The sequence below is a fragment of the Miniopterus natalensis genome, chromosome 5, assembly GCF_054644295.1.
Source record: "Miniopterus natalensis isolate mMinNat1 chromosome 5, mMinNat1.hap1, whole genome shotgun sequence".
NCBI classification, from domain to species: domain Eukaryota; kingdom Metazoa; phylum Chordata; class Mammalia; order Chiroptera; family Miniopteridae; genus Miniopterus; species Miniopterus natalensis.
In genome coordinates, this window is record NC_142085.1 from 51612432 (window position 1) to 51629931 (window position 17500).

The 17500-nt window shown below is 52.3% G+C and overlaps 1 protein-coding gene across 1 annotated transcript in view; it reads right to left on the reverse strand.

Annotated features, from left to right (window-relative positions):
- Positions 1–17278, reverse strand: part of SIM1 (SIM bHLH transcription factor 1) — a 67160-nt gene extending 49882 nt beyond the window's left edge. The window contains exons 1-8 of the mRNA XM_087817157.1: positions 17045–17278; positions 15779–16393; positions 6427–6509; positions 2795–2888; positions 2183–2287; positions 1961–2046; positions 1036–1235; positions 709–815 (exon numbers count right to left, since the gene is read on the reverse strand). Of these exons, the coding sequence (XP_087673283.1) occupies positions 709–815; positions 1036–1235; positions 1961–2046; positions 2183–2287; positions 2795–2888; positions 6427–6509; positions 15779–15953 (850 nt within the window). The 5' untranslated portion in view covers positions 15954–16393; positions 17045–17278. The remainder of the gene's footprint in view (positions 1–708; positions 816–1035; positions 1236–1960; positions 2047–2182; positions 2288–2794; positions 2889–6426; positions 6510–15778; positions 16394–17044) is intronic.
- Between the last annotated feature and the right edge of the window lie 222 nt (positions 17279–17500).

Here is a 17500-nt window from a genome sequence, read left to right on the forward strand (position 1 = left end):
GTCGGCCCAAAGGCAGCCCGGGCGGCGAGCTGGGGGTCCCCTGTGCGTACTAATTCAGTGCGCGCCAGGCAGGAGGCGGAGGCGGCGGGCACCTTCCCAAACACAGCGATTGTCCTGTTAATTTGCTGGAGCCCTGGGTCCCTCACGGGCCGCAAAGAGGGAAACACTTAAAGTTGGGGGATCCCACCCCTCCCCCCATTCGATTTTGTAGCAACGTAAGGTAGGGGCTGGGCAGCTCACTCCCTGGCTCACAGCCCCGGTCGGGAAGATGAAGCTCAAAGCAAAGCAAAGCGATATCAACAGCCGAGCGAGGGACACGGCTCAATGCGCCAAAGCGCGCGAGCAGAGTGGGCCGGCCTCGGGGTTTCCTCCCGGGAACCTTTTGTCAGGTTTAGGGGCGGGGGGGGGGGGGGGGAGGCAGGGGGACAGCATATCAGTAGGAAAATAAAACCCCTCCCAGCGAGAATTTCGCCAAGAAACTCAGAAATTCTCCCTCCGCCAGTGAGGGCCAGCGGAATTCAGCCAAACAAGGTGGGGCCCAGTGTTGGAGGAGCCGCCCCCAGGATGCCACCTGCCACCACCCCTGGCTACTAGGGCACCCAACTGTCCGCTGGCTGGGGGGCTTAAGTCATGCCTTCTCCCCATGCCTTCTCCCCTCCCCCGCTCCTACTCGCAGGGGTTGCCCGGTGACACCGGGTGGCGCCTTACGCAAGTGGTGGGCGCAGCGCAGGTGGAAGGTGTCGCAGCCGTGCACGTGGTGGTACAGAGTCTTCTCAATCAGGTCCTGAGGTTCGTACCCCGTCAGCTCTGCCACTCTGCGGAGAGCAATCCCTGTGGGATGAGCGCGGGGGGCGGGGGTGCCCCACCCCAGGCAGCCACCTGAGACCTGAGTGCCCACCCTCACTTCGCAGGGCGGGATCTGTGACTCCATCTGCGAAATGGGCTCCTAAGATCCTAGAGGAACTCTCTGCCACTGAGCAGGGCCGCCCTCCCGCTAGGGGTGATTCTTCCCTCCCCCCCTCCCCCGCCACCCACCTGGAGTCCAGGAAGATGAGCTTCATGTCCAAGCTGGCGCGGAACATGAACATGTTGCTGTGCAGCTTGATCTCCGTGACGGCGCTGGGTGGCAGCGAGTGGCCCACTGCCACCAGGCCCACGTTCTGGTAACAGCCGTCGAAGGGGGACATGTCCAGGCTGTACTGGCGGATCTTCAGGTAACCGCTGCAATGGATGACCTGCGGCCGAGGGTGATGGGGCCAGACTCAGCCACTCAGCCAGGAAACCACCCAAAAAGGTGGGGAAGGGATTAAAACCTTGAGACTCATCTAAGTCACAAAGGCCCTGTAGGCCACGCCCCCACGCTCAAGTGTCCAAAGTTCCTGGGGCTCCAAGGTGTTTCAAGGAAATGACTGTAGTGCCTCACTCCACTTACCTGGGGACTTGTAAAAATGCAGAGGCCTGGGCCCTGCCAGCCCTAACGCACCAGGACGGCGAAGCGGTGCCCTGCAACCTGCATGTTTAATCTCATTAAACCCGAGAACCAGGGATTTGACCTAAAGCTCTGGTTCTTAACCTCTCTGGGGGTCAGAATCTGACTCCATGAGTGAACTCTAGGAATTCACAGGAGCGACCGACATTTCAGACGCTTGACACATCCCTAAAGCCCATTATGGACCCCAGATTTAAGAGCCCCAGAGCCGGGCAGTATCCAGACCCAGGGAAACTGTCTTCAAACGCAGTTCCAGGTGTTCACAAAGTTCAAAGACCCTCATGATGCGCCCCTCGGGTGGCTGGTGGCCGCGAGCGCGCGGACAGGGCTGGGGAGCCCTCCAAGGCGGTCGGGGACAGGAAAGTCCCTCCCGTGAGGCACGTGCCTCTTGTCCTGCCCCCTGCGCCTACACCTGGCTAAGTGGCCTCTCGGCCACCAGGAGGCAGGGATCTTTCCCTCTCCGCCACGCACCTTGTAGCCACCGCAGGTGAGGCCCGCGTTCCTCTTGGCCAAGACGCATTTCATCCTCAGGAAAAAGGAGCGCTCGATCTCGTACTCTAGGAGAGAGGGGCGGAGGGGGCGCCGGACGTGAGACAGGCGGCGCAGGGCCCGGGACCCTGCCCTGGCTCACTGGAGACAAGCCACGGGCGGACTGCAGGGGGCGCGAGTGTCGCAGGCACACCTCTGCCTTACCCTGGACGAAGTGAGAGTGGTAGGGCTGATGGGCAGTGAGAACCGCTGTCATCTCGTCGTGGTCCGCGGGATGGATGTATTCGTAAATGCTATTCCCGGTCAGTTCTACCTGTAAAGAGGAGGGTGTCACCGTCTCGGAGTGGTGGATGCCACATGGAGAGACTGGAAGATTGGGCCAGGAGATCCACAGGATTGTGGGGACAGGAGCCAGAACTGAAGAGTCACCCCGAGTTTTAATTCCAGTTCTGCTGTTTGCAGCCTATCTAAGCCTCAGTTGCCTTATCCATGAAAGGAAATAGTAGTAGTAGTAGTAGTGGCTCCCCAGAAATATTCTGTAGAAGACAGCATGACATAAGTATGTAACCCATCTCCCATGTTATTTGGCCTGTGATAGGGACTCAGAAAGGTAACTATTGATTGGGCTTGGGTTGGAAGCTAAAGGGTAAGGGAAGTGGAGAAAGCTCCGGAGAGATCCAGCCCTCCTGCCAGCTGAGATGTTTCCAGCCCCCCAAAATTGCACATATAAAACTTTTGGGACAACCCTCCCACCCCTCACCTCCTGCCTCTAGCTCTGGTTGTAAACACTGAAGGCCAGAGGTGTGGACCACTCACCTACCTGAGAAAGACCCAGGTGGACTGAGGCTGTCTCTGAGATGTACATGATCTTCCCATCTGGGGCCACCACAAAGATAAAACCATCCAGGGTCTGGGGAGATAGAAACAGAGTTCAATGGAGAGCCCTCTGGGACACTGGGATAAATTGGGGTGAAGGGGACAGAAGTTAGGGATGCACAGCCAGAAGTGCAGAGGGATGGAGTAGAGAGGGGAATGGCAGAAAATAGGGCATAGAAAACCAGCCACAAGAATCCCTCTTTTGTTTTTTTCCAAATTTGTAAGCATCTGGGAAATGCAGCACACTGGAAGAGACCCAGAAGAAGTAATGGATAAGGCTACTGCCCTCCAAGATTCAGGATCCACCGAAATAGAAAAAGCAGACATATCTGTAACACACACACACACACACACACACAAATATTCGCCTGCTATAAGAGGTGAGTTAGGTTCTTGGAGTGATGATCACTGAAAGAACCAGAAGTTTCCTCTGTCAGTCTTGGAGGACCCCATAGTGACAGCATCTTTTAATGAAAAGAGTACTAGCAGGGTTTGGAAAACAGCAGCCATTGGGTGATGTGAAGGACTGGCAGTCTGAAAAGTTGTAGACAGAAGGCAGCTGGCCAGTGGCTCTGAAAAGAGTCGGGGAGAGAGGGATTTAGGGGATGAGAGGCTTTTAGTGCTATAGTGTGATGTGTGTGTGTGTTTACATTGATGCATCAAACTGACAGGCTCTCTGTGAAGGCAAGTCTTAGACTTTCACTGTCCTTTTATTTCTGTGAAGGAGGCTTCAATCCAGGCAGTGGAGACAAGGATGAGTCAGATCCTCCTCTCAAGGAGCTGGAAGTCCAGTAGAGGCCTAAAGGCTGGTCTAAAGATAGATATAATGACCACAGGGATGAATAGACAGTGCTGTGGGGGCCCAGAGGCTGAGCGGCCAGAGGCCTGGGGAAGAATCAGAGGCCTTGAGGTGCTGTTTGAGCAGAGGAAGCTTGAAGAGGAAGCTTGAACAGGAGTGGGGCATCCTAGGCAGAAGGATTGATGTGCCAAAGGGGGAGAGAGGAACTGATTATTTTGATGCACCAGAGAGAGTGCTGAGGGAGTATACCAGCGCTGGGTTTTTGGAGAGTTTGAGATATCAATCTGAGGCATTTGGAGATACTCCTGTAGGCATCAGGGTTCCAAAAGAGGTTTCTAAGCAGGGGAATACTATGCTTAGATGTGGGGTGTGTGTGTGTGTGTGTGTGTGTGTGTGTGTGTGTGTGTGTTTCTGATAGAATGTAGACAGTCACCTATAGGAGGAAAGAATGGGGGTGAGGTGATCAGAAAGCAGAGTCTAAGTCAAAGATGGTTCTGGCTGTGGAATTTATGGTGGCAGAAAGAGAAGCTGAGACTGACTTCAGTGTTACTGAGTAGAGGGTAACACCATTAACCAAGACTGGAAATCTAGAGAAGCATGGGAAGTTTTTGTGTGGGTGGAAGCCTGGAAGAGGACAATAATGCATTTTTGACTTGGAGATACTAAACTTCAGGGGTGCACATATTTCCATTTGGATGTGTCCAGTTGGCAGCAGGAAATAAAGGCCTGGAGCTTAGGAGGGGTGTCTAGGCTGGAGGAACCAGTTGGAGTCATGCAAATGTGGGGAAAGGAGCTGAGGTGATAATGTTGGCTGAGATCATCCAGGAGGCCTTGAAGCTGTGAGATGAGAAACAGAGCTGGAACCTTGAGGAAATGTCAGCATTTACAACCAGACGGTGATGGGAAAACCAGAGGAGCAAACAGAGAGGGAGAAGAATCCAGGAAAGTGTGGTACCTTAGAAACTGAAGGAGAGGGGGAAATATCAAGTAAGCAATAGCACCTCCCTCAAGCCCAAATGTCACCTTCTCACTGAGGTCCCCTGCCACTCAAACATGGCCCCGCTCCTTCTCCTTTGTTTTTCTTTTTTAAATCTTCACCCGAAGATACGTTTTTATTAATTTTTAGAGAGAGAGGGAGAGAGAGAGAGAGAAACATCCATTGGTTGTCTCCCATATGCGCCCGACCTGGGATCAAATCTGAAACCTGGGTGTGCACCCTGATGGGCAATCAAACTTGCCACTTTTGGGGTACAGGATGGATGCTCCAACCAAATGAGCAACCTGGCCAGGACTCCCCGTCTTAGTTTTCTCCACAGCACGTATACCACCTCTTACACTACCCTGTGCACCTGGGTTTGCAAGGCTGCTCTCCTTGGGATGTAAACCCATGAAGGCAGGACTTTCTTTCCGGCACATAGTTGGCCCTCCTGTATTTGTGAAACGAATGCAGTCAGGTAGGATAGGAAATGAGCAGCGTATGCTGCATATCAAAATGTGTTGAAGCCTGCGCAGAGCACAGTGGCTAGGAGAGGTGCTGGACTGCAGGGGTTTGGGAGTGAGTGGGGCAGGGTGAGTGATGGAACTTCAAAGTGTAATTAAGTCCTGTGATAAGTCTGGGACGAAGAGAGGAAAAGATTGGGCAAGAGCCAGAAGGGGTGAGGGATTGTTTGGGGTTTGTTCTCTTGTTTATATTGATGAGGGAAATTAACTGGTAATATGGCAAGATTGGGTAGGGGGTCAGATGGAAGTTGTCCCTGTGAAAGGGAAGGGAGCTGCCTTTCTAGTTAAAATCAGAGGTGCAGAGGCCAGGCCTGTGAGGGAATTCGTGAACAATGCCTTTCATTACTCTGTGCAACTAAAACCTCTAGCCTCTGGTACTGAGGGAGAGGTGGGGTAGCTGCAGGGCAGGAAAGGGTGTGGCACTCCTGCTGGCGATGCTCAGGCCTGGCCCTCCAGGGAGAATGGGCTCAGACTCCCCCTGGATGCTTGCCTATGTTTGAGGCGCCCATGGGAGAAGCTTGCTGTGGACTTGAATAATAACAAGGGGGTGCAGGGTGGGAGACAAGTGTCAAGCCTAAAAATGCCACCAGCAGTTTTACTGTTTTAAATATTTGCTAGGCGACTTAAGCGGGCAATTTAAAACAGTATACACTTCAAACAGCAGGGCGATGGGCGCCTCCACATTGGATAAACTCAGTCCCTGGGGAGGTGTACATGTGTGCACGGGAGTTTCTCTGTGCAAGGCCTGGGCTGGCTGCGGTGCGGGAGGTGGAGGAGAGGAGAGAGCCCGGAACTGCAGGGAGGAGATGAAACGAGTTGCAGGCGCAGCTGGATCCAGAATGTGCGGGCTGAAAGCATGGACTGGCATTTCTACCAGATTCCCCTTATTTCCGGTGTAAATCCTTCATTTTGGACGGTTTTGCAGCCTGGCCTCCTCAGCTTGGCCTGGGGGTGCTCAGGTTCCCTCAGTCCAATGGTGTCAAATGGCGCCCTCTCCCTGGGTCCAGCCGACCTAATTAGGGCCTTTCAGAGCTCCCTTTCAAATCCAACGTGCCACTGTCACCTTGCCTCCCTCTTGGCCTCTCGGGGCGCCACTCGCACCCAGCGAGGTTCAGAGAGAGCGAAACCCTTTTAACTTTGGAGAAACTGTAGGGGCTGCAGGAGGATCCCATCTGGGCAGGATCCCATGTTTCTGGGAAACAAGAAGCCAAGCGGGGGGCCAGGCACCGGGACGCGCAAAGCATATGCGCCACCCGCAGGCCCGCGCCAGTACCTGGAGCAGATGTGAGCCCAGTTCACGACCAACGTTGTCCAGAGGGCTGGTCCGACTGGAGTGGCCCCACGCCTCGCCGAGCCCTGTGGAGACACAGAGACACCCTTTAGCAGTGGGACTTCAACCCCGCTGTCAGTCTGAGGCTAGTCTTGGGGTTATGTCATATGCTCCAGCTCTCCGACTGGACGGTTCCCACCCGGCTCCCCCACCCCCTGACCTGGACAGCGAGGGATGGGCCCCGGTAGATTTGTCCCTGCCCTTTCAGCTTCTAAAGGGATGAACAGAGGTCAGACTCCCTCTCCCAGATGGGCCTGGGCTTCTCAAGGAGGGCAGAGCCTGGCTGAGCATCCCCCTGGCAAGACTTGGAGCCCCTTAAGCTGCGTCCCAGGATAACTATTGCCTAGGTTCACTAGTGTCCTTAGAGGGGTGAGTGACACTGTTTCTCACCCAAAATTCCATCGATATCCTTATCATGAGGCCAAGGATGTCCACACATCCAGCGAATGTTGCTGCCGGCTGGAGTGACCGGAGGCAGTGGGCCAGGGCCAGTCTGTCCCTGGTGGGCTTTCTGATTGGCAGCAGGACTCTCCCTCCATTTCCCTCCCCTGGGCCTCTGCTCTAATCCCCTCGGAATAGTCCTTTGCCTGTGGATGAACCCCAGCAGTAACATACCCTTGCAGTCCTTCTTTGCCTTCCCCCCCTTAGCCCCTCGCCTTACACACCCTAAGCTCACCTCCCATCCCACCCCCAAAAAATATCGCGCATGGTTTTTTTGAAGTCAGCTACTTGCAGGTTCCAACACTGTTTTAGCAGTATTTCCATGGCCTTCTGAGTATAGAGAATTATCCACTTTCCCTACTTTCCAGGTACCATCTTAACAAAGGTAGTCCCTTCCTCTCCACCTTAAGATCTTTCCAGGCTTTGCCACAAATAATTTTTTCCAGTGGACGCCTAAAACATAAAATTCTCAGAATGCCCGTGACTGATTTTTAAAAACTTAATATGGAGACGCGATAGTACCTGTTTGCAGAAAGAAACATGAAAAAATCAGGTAGAAGAAAGTTGCCCAGCCCGAGGTTAAACTTCTACAGGTAATATCTTTTAACGGTGTTGCTGCTGAAATTAACCTAACTAGGTAAAATCTTTTATGCTTACATTATTAAACAAGATTTAACATGACCAAAAAAGGAGGGCGACTGACTGATTTACTGGGGTAGGGGACAAGTCACTGTGAAGTTCACAATGACGAACACACGGGGATTGTAACATGGGGTTGTGGGTGGATCTTCCAGAATAAAACATGGAGCCGGACTCTTAAGTGTGTTGGCCAGAAGCTGTTTCCTAAGCAAAGGATCAAAACCCTGGTAACGAATAACTGTGTGCGCCCCTTAAGCTCAAATCGGGTCTTTCTGGGTGTTTGCACATCTAAATAAATCTAACGATTTCCCCGCCGCTCTGCAAACACCGCTGCTCCCCGCCCTCGCCGGGCCGCCCCTCCCTCCTTCCCCAGCCCCTCCTGCCTCTTCAGCGCGCCCCAGTTCCCGTCCCCAGGGTCTCCACGACCCTAATCCCCGCGGTCCTCGGGGACGGTTCCGGAGGCCACCGCCGCAGCGGCCTGCAGCGCACACCCCTTGCTGTCACCTTCTCTTTGTTCCTCCCCGTCTCGGGCAAACTATCCTCGGTTTCTGGCACCACGTGTGCATTTCTTCCCCCGGCTCGCAGACACCCAGCCGGGAGCGGCGCGCAGGGTTGGCTACGGGAGGCCGCGAGGGGAAAGCGGAGAGGGTGCAGCCGAGAGGGCCCGGGGCGCGGGCTGAGCCGGCCCCCGGACGCCGTGGGCGCAGCCGAGGCCTGGAAGCCCAAAGCTCCCCGGGGGCCGGGGCCGGGGGCCGAGGCCGGGGGCCGGGGGCCGGGGGCCGGGGGCCGGGGCAGCGCACTCGGGCGCGCAGAGCTGGCGGAGCCCGCGTTGCGCCTGGACGCTGGTCTCCCGCAGCTCCCCAAAGGGTGCAAAGCGTGCGCTTGGGACCAACAAACGTTTTCATTCTAAAATGACGAGGTCCCCCAAAGCGTCTGGAACACACCCGGGATCGGCCTCCCGACCCCAGTCATCTGAAAATCCCCCAGCGGGGCCGAGGTTAAGTACTGGTTCCGAACCCGCGGCGCCCGCTTCGGCTGTTTGTGGTCTCGGGTGGCGGCCCCATTAGTATGAGCCTAGAGGGGGGGCAAATAAAACTACCGGGCAGGTTAATAAACAGCCGGCCGGCGCAGGTTAACAGGGGCCTCCCTCGCCCTCGCCCGCCCCACCCCCATCTTTTAAGGAACCCTTTGCTTTCACGGGGCATTGCCCTTTCTTTATGTTCCCGGGTCGAAATCTCCGCCGCACGGTGAAGTCTGGGTTAATGTTTTATAAGGGACTAGATGCCTTCGTCTACCTGCTGGGCTTTCCTGACCTAACACTAGGGCTGAGCTCGCCCTTCCGCCGGCCCAGGACCCCTTCTGAACCCCGGCCACGGTGCCGCCTCGGAAAATCCCCGAGTGGGCCGGGGACCCCTCCGCTTCCCGCCCGCGGGGCCGCGCTCCCGCACCCAGTTTCAGCCGGCCAGGGGGGTAAGCTGAGATTTCGTTTCTGCACTTGACCTACCGCAGAAAATTCGCAAATCCTTTGATTGTCTGTTTAAAATGAGGAGGAAACCAGCTCCCTTTGCGGCAGGATTACAGTGGGAACAAGATCTAAAGATTCTCTTGTAATTCGGTGAGGCCGAAGGAACGGGGTTTTGCAAAGGAAAAAAGGAGCTCTGTGAGGGAGGCGATAACTAAATCGGGTTTTAGACAAAAGGATTTTCCCCAGCTAAAGTGGCCGAAGACAAAGGAAAACATAATCTATTTTGGAAGATTTCCAAGATATGCTACATTAACCTTAGCAGATACATTTTGCTTCTCCCCGCCCCCCTTCCCTTCAAGTCTGGTTTATCACATTTACATAAGTAGTATTACAAGAGATGTATCTATTATGGATCTAAAGGGCTAGCTCACATTTCATGTAAAAACCCGGGCGAAGTTTCACTGTTGCTTTACCCTCGGTGAGCGGTGGAGCCATTTCCATTTAAATACCCCCTGACCCAAGGATTACCTCAATGGACTGACTGCGCGGGTTTTGTAATTTCCTGAAAATGAGATTTCGATTTATAAAACAAGAAACCAATTAGTAACCAAATGAGGCGAAGTAGATCCACTAAAATTGACCTAATCCCACAGGCACAATTTAGGCCCCTTCTTGGTGAATGAGTGATGAGCCTCAGTCTAGCGTGCGCTGGAAGCATCATCCAGCTGTGTTATTGCAAGCAGCAAAAATAAATTGATCGAGCTTTTCCTTCGGAATGAATTTCATACCCTTGACAAAATACAGATAACAGACCCGGCATCCTGGCCTCCTTCAATCAGACGGAAAGGAGAGGAAGAGCAGAGCTGCTTCTACTGTTCTTTTTTTTTTTTTTTCCTTTTAATAAACAAACACTGTATCTCAATAGAAATGTGTCCTTCTTGTAGTCAGTCCCGGAAACCTTCATCTCCGGAATAATTGCTATATGCATTTTAAGCAACACGGTCGGGCCTGGAGCTGTCCCATGACGAGATCACAACTCGGTGGCTGATGCGGGAAAAGCCCTCCGAGGCCTCGCTCCTAACACTGGGTGCCTGAGGGACTTGTCTCAGCCACCTGGGTTTTTCCCAGCGCCCGCGCGTCCTCATGAGGTTCCTCACCCAGCGCGCACTGTCCAGGCCTTTTCGTGGGCCCAGCAACCAAGCAGCCTTAGGGCTCTGGGAGCCTCAGTGGATGGAGTCTCCTGGGAAGACGGGGACGGAGACTGGGCTCCCTTAGCCCAGATCCAAATCCAGGAGCGGACACTGGGTAGGAGGCTGCTTCGCTCACCTAGGCGCACCCACGCCCAGCTCCGGCACGGGGCCCGCCCCACTCTTGGCCCGCTCTGGCCACCTGAAAGGTGTGGCCGACCTTCCTAAGGCGTCGGTGGCCTCTGGGGGCCAGGCTTTGTCCTGCGCAGCAGCCCGGACCCCAGCGCGTTTGGCAGCGGCAGTGTGCGCCCTGCCTTTTTCCTGTCTGCCTCAGGCACCCCCACCCGAGCGTGGGGAATCCACTGAAGTTAGTGTAATTCTGGGGTGGGAGCTCTCTGCGCCCCCGTCCTGCTCTGGACCCCGAGCTGGGGCTTCCCGGGCGGGATGGAGGCTGCCGGCCAAGCTGGCTGTGGGCTCCCCAGCCCGCTGCCCGAGGACTGGAGCTGCAGGAACCCGGCGCAGGTGGGGTTGAGCCAGGTCCTAGCTAAACCTTGGGGCGAAGATGCACGCGAGGGGACCACAACAGTGCCCTGGGTCTTGGCTGAAAAGGGTCCAGCGGTGTGGCCAGGACTCTGGGCCTTCGAGTGTGGCCCGGCCGGGCGGTGCCACGGTACCAAAGGCAGCCTCTGGCGAGGCCGACGGGCTGCCCGCGGCGCTGGCGTTTCCCACGTCGGCTCTGTTGGTGACCGGGACTCCGACGGCTGCACGTCGGCCCACTCGGGCTGGATCTTGGCTTACGGTTTAGACGTGGAGGGCGCTGGGGCAGAAGGAGGCCGGCGGGTGCAAGGCGCAAGCGGGCGGAGACGTCCTGGAACCCTGGGCGGGCAGAGGCATGTCGGTTGCGGAGCCCTGGGGCCGAGCTTCCTAGGCTGCGGGCCGGGTCACTGGAGAGAACTGGCCGTGGCCCGCGGGCCATAACAACACGCTTCTCCTCGCTGCTTCGGCCCGTGCCGAAGTTTAGAGGTTTAGACAGGGTCGCTGTCCGGGGCTTTGTCCTAGCCACCGAGGTGGAGCGGCTCCGTGCAGAAGCCGCCTGCCCCACGGGCCCCCTTCGAATAATGTTTGCACGCAGTGCTCAGACACTGTTTCAGTGCTTTCTGATTAGCAGACCCATTGCTAAATAACTGAAAGTTCACCTCACCTCCACAAAGCCTAAATCCATGGATCAGAAATTGACAACGAGTGGACAGCAAAAACCATATAGTATTCGCTGTGCCTAAACATTCCCTTGAGAAGTGAGTACCTGGGCCGACAGATGAGGCATGTGGCAAGAATCCATGGGCTTGACTGTATCTACATTTGTGCCTGCAAAACCTTGAAGCTGCCAAGATTCCCCAGAATTTAAAAGTAACTCCCTAGAAATCATGTTTGTCCTTTGGAAAGTTGGCCTGATTTAGCTTCAGGTGGGTGACTGTACCCTGCTTAAATGCATCCTTCCATAGCTTAGGATACCCTGCTTATGTTGGGGGGCTTTGTTATTGTTTTTATTAGTGATCCCCTTTTGAAAGAAAAAAAAGTATTTTTTTCATTGATCTGATCTACAATTTCTAGCACATAAATCTGCCTTGCAAATGCTCTGCACGGAGTTTAGTTCTGCACTCTACATTTTAAGTCAACATCAAAACTGGAATTAAACAGAGAAAACCAGCGTGGAGCGTAAACTGTGCTTAAAGGCTTTTAGATGAGAAAAACTTATGTAAGAAAATAAACATGGAAACCTAATGCTCAATCATTTCCCCAAGCAGCAAGAAAAACAGCCTTAAATCACCCATCCACGTGGGAAATGGGGCCTCTTTTTCTCTTTCAGTTCTTGGCCACAAAAAAATACAAGGCGATTAAGGGTTTCAATCTTGAGGTGACTTATAGAAAGGGTCTGTGGAGGTTTGTTTAATCATACTTGTCCTTCTAGCCCTTCTGGAGACCCCCTTTCCTGCACAGTTACTAATTTCAATTCTGTAATTATTTTTACTTTCCCAAGACATCTTGAGAATGAAATGGTAGTGTGATGTTACCAAGATTCTGAAGGGCTATATATTTGGAAACATGTCTGATCTTTTAGAAGGTTATCCTGTAGCCATTTCACCCCCAGCCAAAAACGGTATTATATATGGATAACAAATATATATTTCTTTTTAGTTGAATTTATCCATTGTGTACACAAATCAAGTCACATCATCTGTTTTTTGTCCTGCCTTTCTGCCTGTGATAACACCAAAGATACATTTCTATAGAGGCTCCAAATTTTCCTTTGCAAGGTTTTTTAGAATAGGATATGTTGCCAATTGGGAGATACACAGTTTTAATGATTTCACAGTAATCTTCTCTGAGTAGCTGTGTGTTTTTTTTTACACTGTGAAATCTCCAATCTAATGATTTATTCTCAATTATTCCAGGCATCCATAGCCTGTCCCTCTATATTCTCTCTCTCTCCCTCCCGCTCTCCCTGCTCTCATCTTTTCCCTCCCTCAACAGCTCAATTTTATCTATTAAGACAAATAAAAGCTGAAGTTTGGATGGCATAGGGGATGTATTCTGCAATTGGAGAGGGATAACAATATTTGAGGATTTAAAACATTTTTCAAGTATAAGTATGGAAGGATTTTTGTTTGTGGGTTTAATCCTCTGTCATTACAGCGTATTTAGATGAAATGCATATGAGCAAAAACAATGGAGTCTTACAGTCATTGTTATGCCTATGACACCAGATTTATAATTATTTTAGATTATATACCTTGCAAAATCCAGGTTACATGTGATAGAGTGCTTACCCATTATGAAACAACTCCCCCATCCTTAAAATAAAATTTTATTGAAGACCTACTATGTGCTAGGATGGTGTCGAGACATGTAAAAATGAACTGCATTGTCAAGCAAGTTGTTTTCATTTTTCATCACTAAAAAAAACCCAAGATTATCCCCATATAAAGTGCTCAGTTTCCCTTACTGCCATGGACCCAACCTTGTCCATCTCTGGCTGTCAGTCAACAACTGAGCCCAAATTTGGCACCCTCTGCAGGTTGTGCCTGGTTCTTCTGCTTGTGATTATTTTACTCTTTTAAAACTGTTGGGGTTTTTTGTTTGTTGAGCTTGTTGTTTAATATTTTTAAAGGCTATGATTGGGTTTTGAATTTTTGAAACTAGTCTACACTCAAAATTAAAGCTTCATCCCTAGCAGCAGCTGTTCGGGTGACCCTGTCTAACTCACCGTGTGGAGGCTTCGGGGTGAGTTATGAGCTCAACAGTAGCTACAGAAATAAATGATGTGCCCAGAGTTCACACATCGCCCATCCCCTCCTCCCCATAAACTCACACTCACCCGCAGGAGGGAGAGGAGGGAGGAGGAGCCCGGGGCCCAGGGCTCAGGAGGAAGGTGAGGGGCCTGCAGAGAGCCCAGTGGCCCTTAAGGTAGCCACGGAGGATGAGCCTGGCCACCACCCGGACTCCAGCGGGGAGCCCTCTCCTGCGCTCCCTTTCAAAATAACAAGTTGGCTAAAACAGTTTACTTTTCCTCCTTTGTACTTATCATGAGATTTATAATTTGTGGAGTTAGCACTTAAATAAGAAAGCTTGCTCTCTTAAAAACCAAACACTAGGCGACAGAAACCAGTCCCTTGCCCTCCAGGGCGCACCTGCCCAGGGTCTGCGCGACACAGTGGAGCGCCCGGGCCTGGCAATGCCCGGGGCGCCCGGGTCCCTCTCGGTGCCCACCCCGGGGACGCAGACCTGCTATTCTGTTCCTCCCGCGATGACTCGCAGCCCCACAAGCAGCACCATATGCTTCTTCTGATCAGACAGCCAGCGACATTGGCACCGATAATTGACGAGCCCCGCTAGAAATCACGCAGAAAGGGAGCCCGCTGAGACCGCAGGGGCTGACAAATCACTGCTAATCATCCTGTTAGAACAGCGCGACCGGCGGAGTTCGCAGTAGCTTTATTTTTATAAAGTAGGCGCTGACAGTATCAAAGACGGCGAGATCTCTTTTTTAAACATCAGGCGGTGCAGCATCACAGTCATTTCCCCACCAGCAATCCTCCGCAGAGTCTGAATGGGAAATGCGGTTTTTCATATATGTCTCCCTCCTTTTTTTTTCTTTCTGTTTCTTTTTCTTTACTTTTCAGGGACTTTAGGTTTTGACTCCTTTCCTCCTGTGATTTCCAGGGTCAGATGAGACTACTCAAGAAACTGCTTTAAGACAAAATAACTGTAACACTACTTACAGTGTGAGGGTAAAATTAAACTATACCTTGAAATTTTTCCTTTAGTGCCCCTGACCAATTTGGGGCATGTTTTGCAAGAGTTTGATCCAGATCATAACTTTTTAGTCAAGATCAAGCTAATTGAAACGCTAAGCCAAATGATGACTATTTCCTTCCCCATACTTTCTTAAAAGAAAACAAACCCCAAACTCAAAACCTCTCTGGGTCAAAGAAGTCGTTCTGGTTTGTAAACAAACAGGGGTTCTTTCTCTTGGATTTTTTGTTTATTTGGCACTCTCTCCTTTACATTTCCAAATCCCCTCACTCAGAAAAGATGTATCCAAAATGTATAGACTTTAAATCTGTTCATGTTATTTGAATGTGGGTAAAGAAAAAAATGGGGAGTTAGAAAAGAGAAGTGACCTTTTCCCAGTGAGTGTAAGTGGTTTATACAGGAGCATGTTTTGTGAAGCCTGCTCTGTTCTCATACAGCGAATCTTTATAATCTAAGTACACATTTTAAATCATGTCAACAGCTCAGCTCAGCTATTCTAGTTTCTAGGCCTTTTAAGACAATTTTCCCAGGATCCATTTGCCAACCTACCACCCAGAAGATTTGCTAAGTGGGCTAGCCATCTTAATTCAATCTTATGTATTTGGGGACTAGTCTGTTATCTCAGAGATAATATCCAGCCCAGAGTTGCAAATCACATGCTCCAGAGTTAGTTTCAGGATCTGTGACTATCTCGGAAACTCAAACTAAATTTGCTATCAGCAGTCAAGAGCTGGGTAAATTCAGAAATTGTTCTTCATGAATACGCTTGCTCTTCAATTGCAAAGTTATCAACATATAGGGAAATGATTATCTACTTTAGCTGGCTTCATGTACATGGGTCTATTCATATGTAGCAAAAATTCAAGAATTTGGCATCGTTCCTGCTTTCTCCCAGATAAAATTCTAACGAGAGCAATGAAGAAAAAAAAAAAAAAAAAAAGTCATGTTTGGATTAGTAGTACTTTCAATTGAGCCCAGTATCTGAAGTGTTGACAAAAGCAGTGTTGGGCTGCTTCCCAACCAAACATATCTGATAGACTGAAGAGAAAGTATTAATGGGGAAGTAGAAAGAGCCACGAAAAGGCAACAGGATTTCTAAGTTCAGAGAGGTCCTTAGTCAAGCAGCCACGCTCCACTTCCCTTTGCAGGGCGTGTGTGAAAGAAAGTATGAATGTGCTTCCCTGCCCAGTGGCTGGCAAATCCTCTACCCCTTCTGTCTTTGAAATTCCATCTGGGCAAAGTCACTTACCTTCTGGGAACACTACTCTCATTTTGAGATAGCTGGTTGTGAGTCTGATTATGGATGCTTTGTCCAGCTGCGAGGTGATAGCCGAGGGCAAAGGCAGTAATTTCGCCAGTTCGTAAAATTCACTGTTTTCTTTCTCCCTCCTAGTCCGGGCAGCATTTTTGGACTTCTCTTTCATTGTGTCTCCTTACCCCTTTCTTCTTACAACATAAGCTCCACAGATTCATCCAAAATCAAAGTAAACTTTCAATGAGAGATCATATTTGGCAAAAACATAAAGCATGCATTGAAGGAGAGGCCTGAAGTCTTTGCTTCAGTGTATTGGTGGTGGTAAAAGACCAAGGCAGCGAACAGAAAATATTTTCTTTGAAAATACGGGATGCAAATATAGGAAAGTTGCTGGTCGGGGCAATCTGGGCAATCCTGGGAGTCTCTGCATATCAAATGCCGGCAGGACTCCCGAGGCGCCAGCCCTTTCTTCCGTTCCTCGCTTCGAACCCGGGTCCTTGGAAAATCGACATAATAATCCCCGACGTTAGTTCTTCAGTCCCGCGGAATCTGAGGCGGCTCCGAGCCCCTTTGGGGAGAACAGGAAAGCCGGGCGACTCTTTCAGGCCACTGTGAAGACAACGGCATCATAGCGTAAGAGATCTGCGGCCCCGCACTCACTCCCGCCCCGGGGACTCCGGGCAGGGCCTCCGCGCGCCTCGGCTGGCCTCGGGGTTTTTGTTTGTTTTTTGTTTTTAAACATGGAGAAATCAACAGAGAGGCTGAGACCCTTGCAAATAATGTTCGCTCGCATTCCCTCACCCCTGCCCGCCACATTCTCCAGCCCCCTGGGAAGTTGCCCAAACAAACAAACAACAAACAAAACCCGCCTATTTTGAAGAGCCCTGGGAGACCCGCGCCCGCGCCGCGTCCAGCGCGCGTCCTGGGAAAGCAGGCTTCCGAAAATCCGAATTCCTCCGCAGTCGCCCCGCTTTGGCGGACCTGGAGCCTGGCTAGCTCTCTAACTTGGATCTTAAGTCTCAGGGATTCCTCAAAAAGTGGCACTTACACATCAAGTCCCTCGGGACTGCCGAGGGGCCCGGCGCTCTGCCTGCCCAGCAGGGGCGGCCACACGCGGGGCCCGGCTGCGCCAGGTTAACAGGTGGCACCTTCACTGCAGCCCCTCGCGGGCACCGGGGTGGGAGGCGGCGCGGCCTCCGCGCCTCCCCGCAGGGCCGCGGGTGCCACGGGCGGGCGCAGGCTGCCGCTCGCTTCACCTACCTTCGGTCCCCGCCGGCGGCAGAGGGTGCGGAGGCGCCCGCCTCTTAATTGTACTCATGTCTACGGTCCAACTAAGCGGCCCCGCCGGCCTCTCCGCTTCCCACCGGCAGCGAGGGGCGGAGAGCGCCCCGGCCCCCTTTTCTCCCGCGGTCATGAATTGGGGGAGGGGTGCGGGAGGAGGGGGCTGCAGGCTTTGGGACGGGCGAGGGGGTTCAGAAGCCTCCTCCTAGGTCGTTGCTACGAAGCCAGTACTATTCCTAATTGGAAGCCGAAAACGCCCCCCTGTCATTTCTTTATACCTTTCGGGGCTTAGCTTCAACTTCACGCCCGGGCTCCCTTTCTCCCGCCCTCCCTTCCTGACACTCACAAACCTCCTCGCTCCCGATTGGCCCGCGCGCCCCCGAGCGCGGCGTTCATTGGCCAGCCGAGCTGAGTGACGCGAGCGGGCCCGGCGCC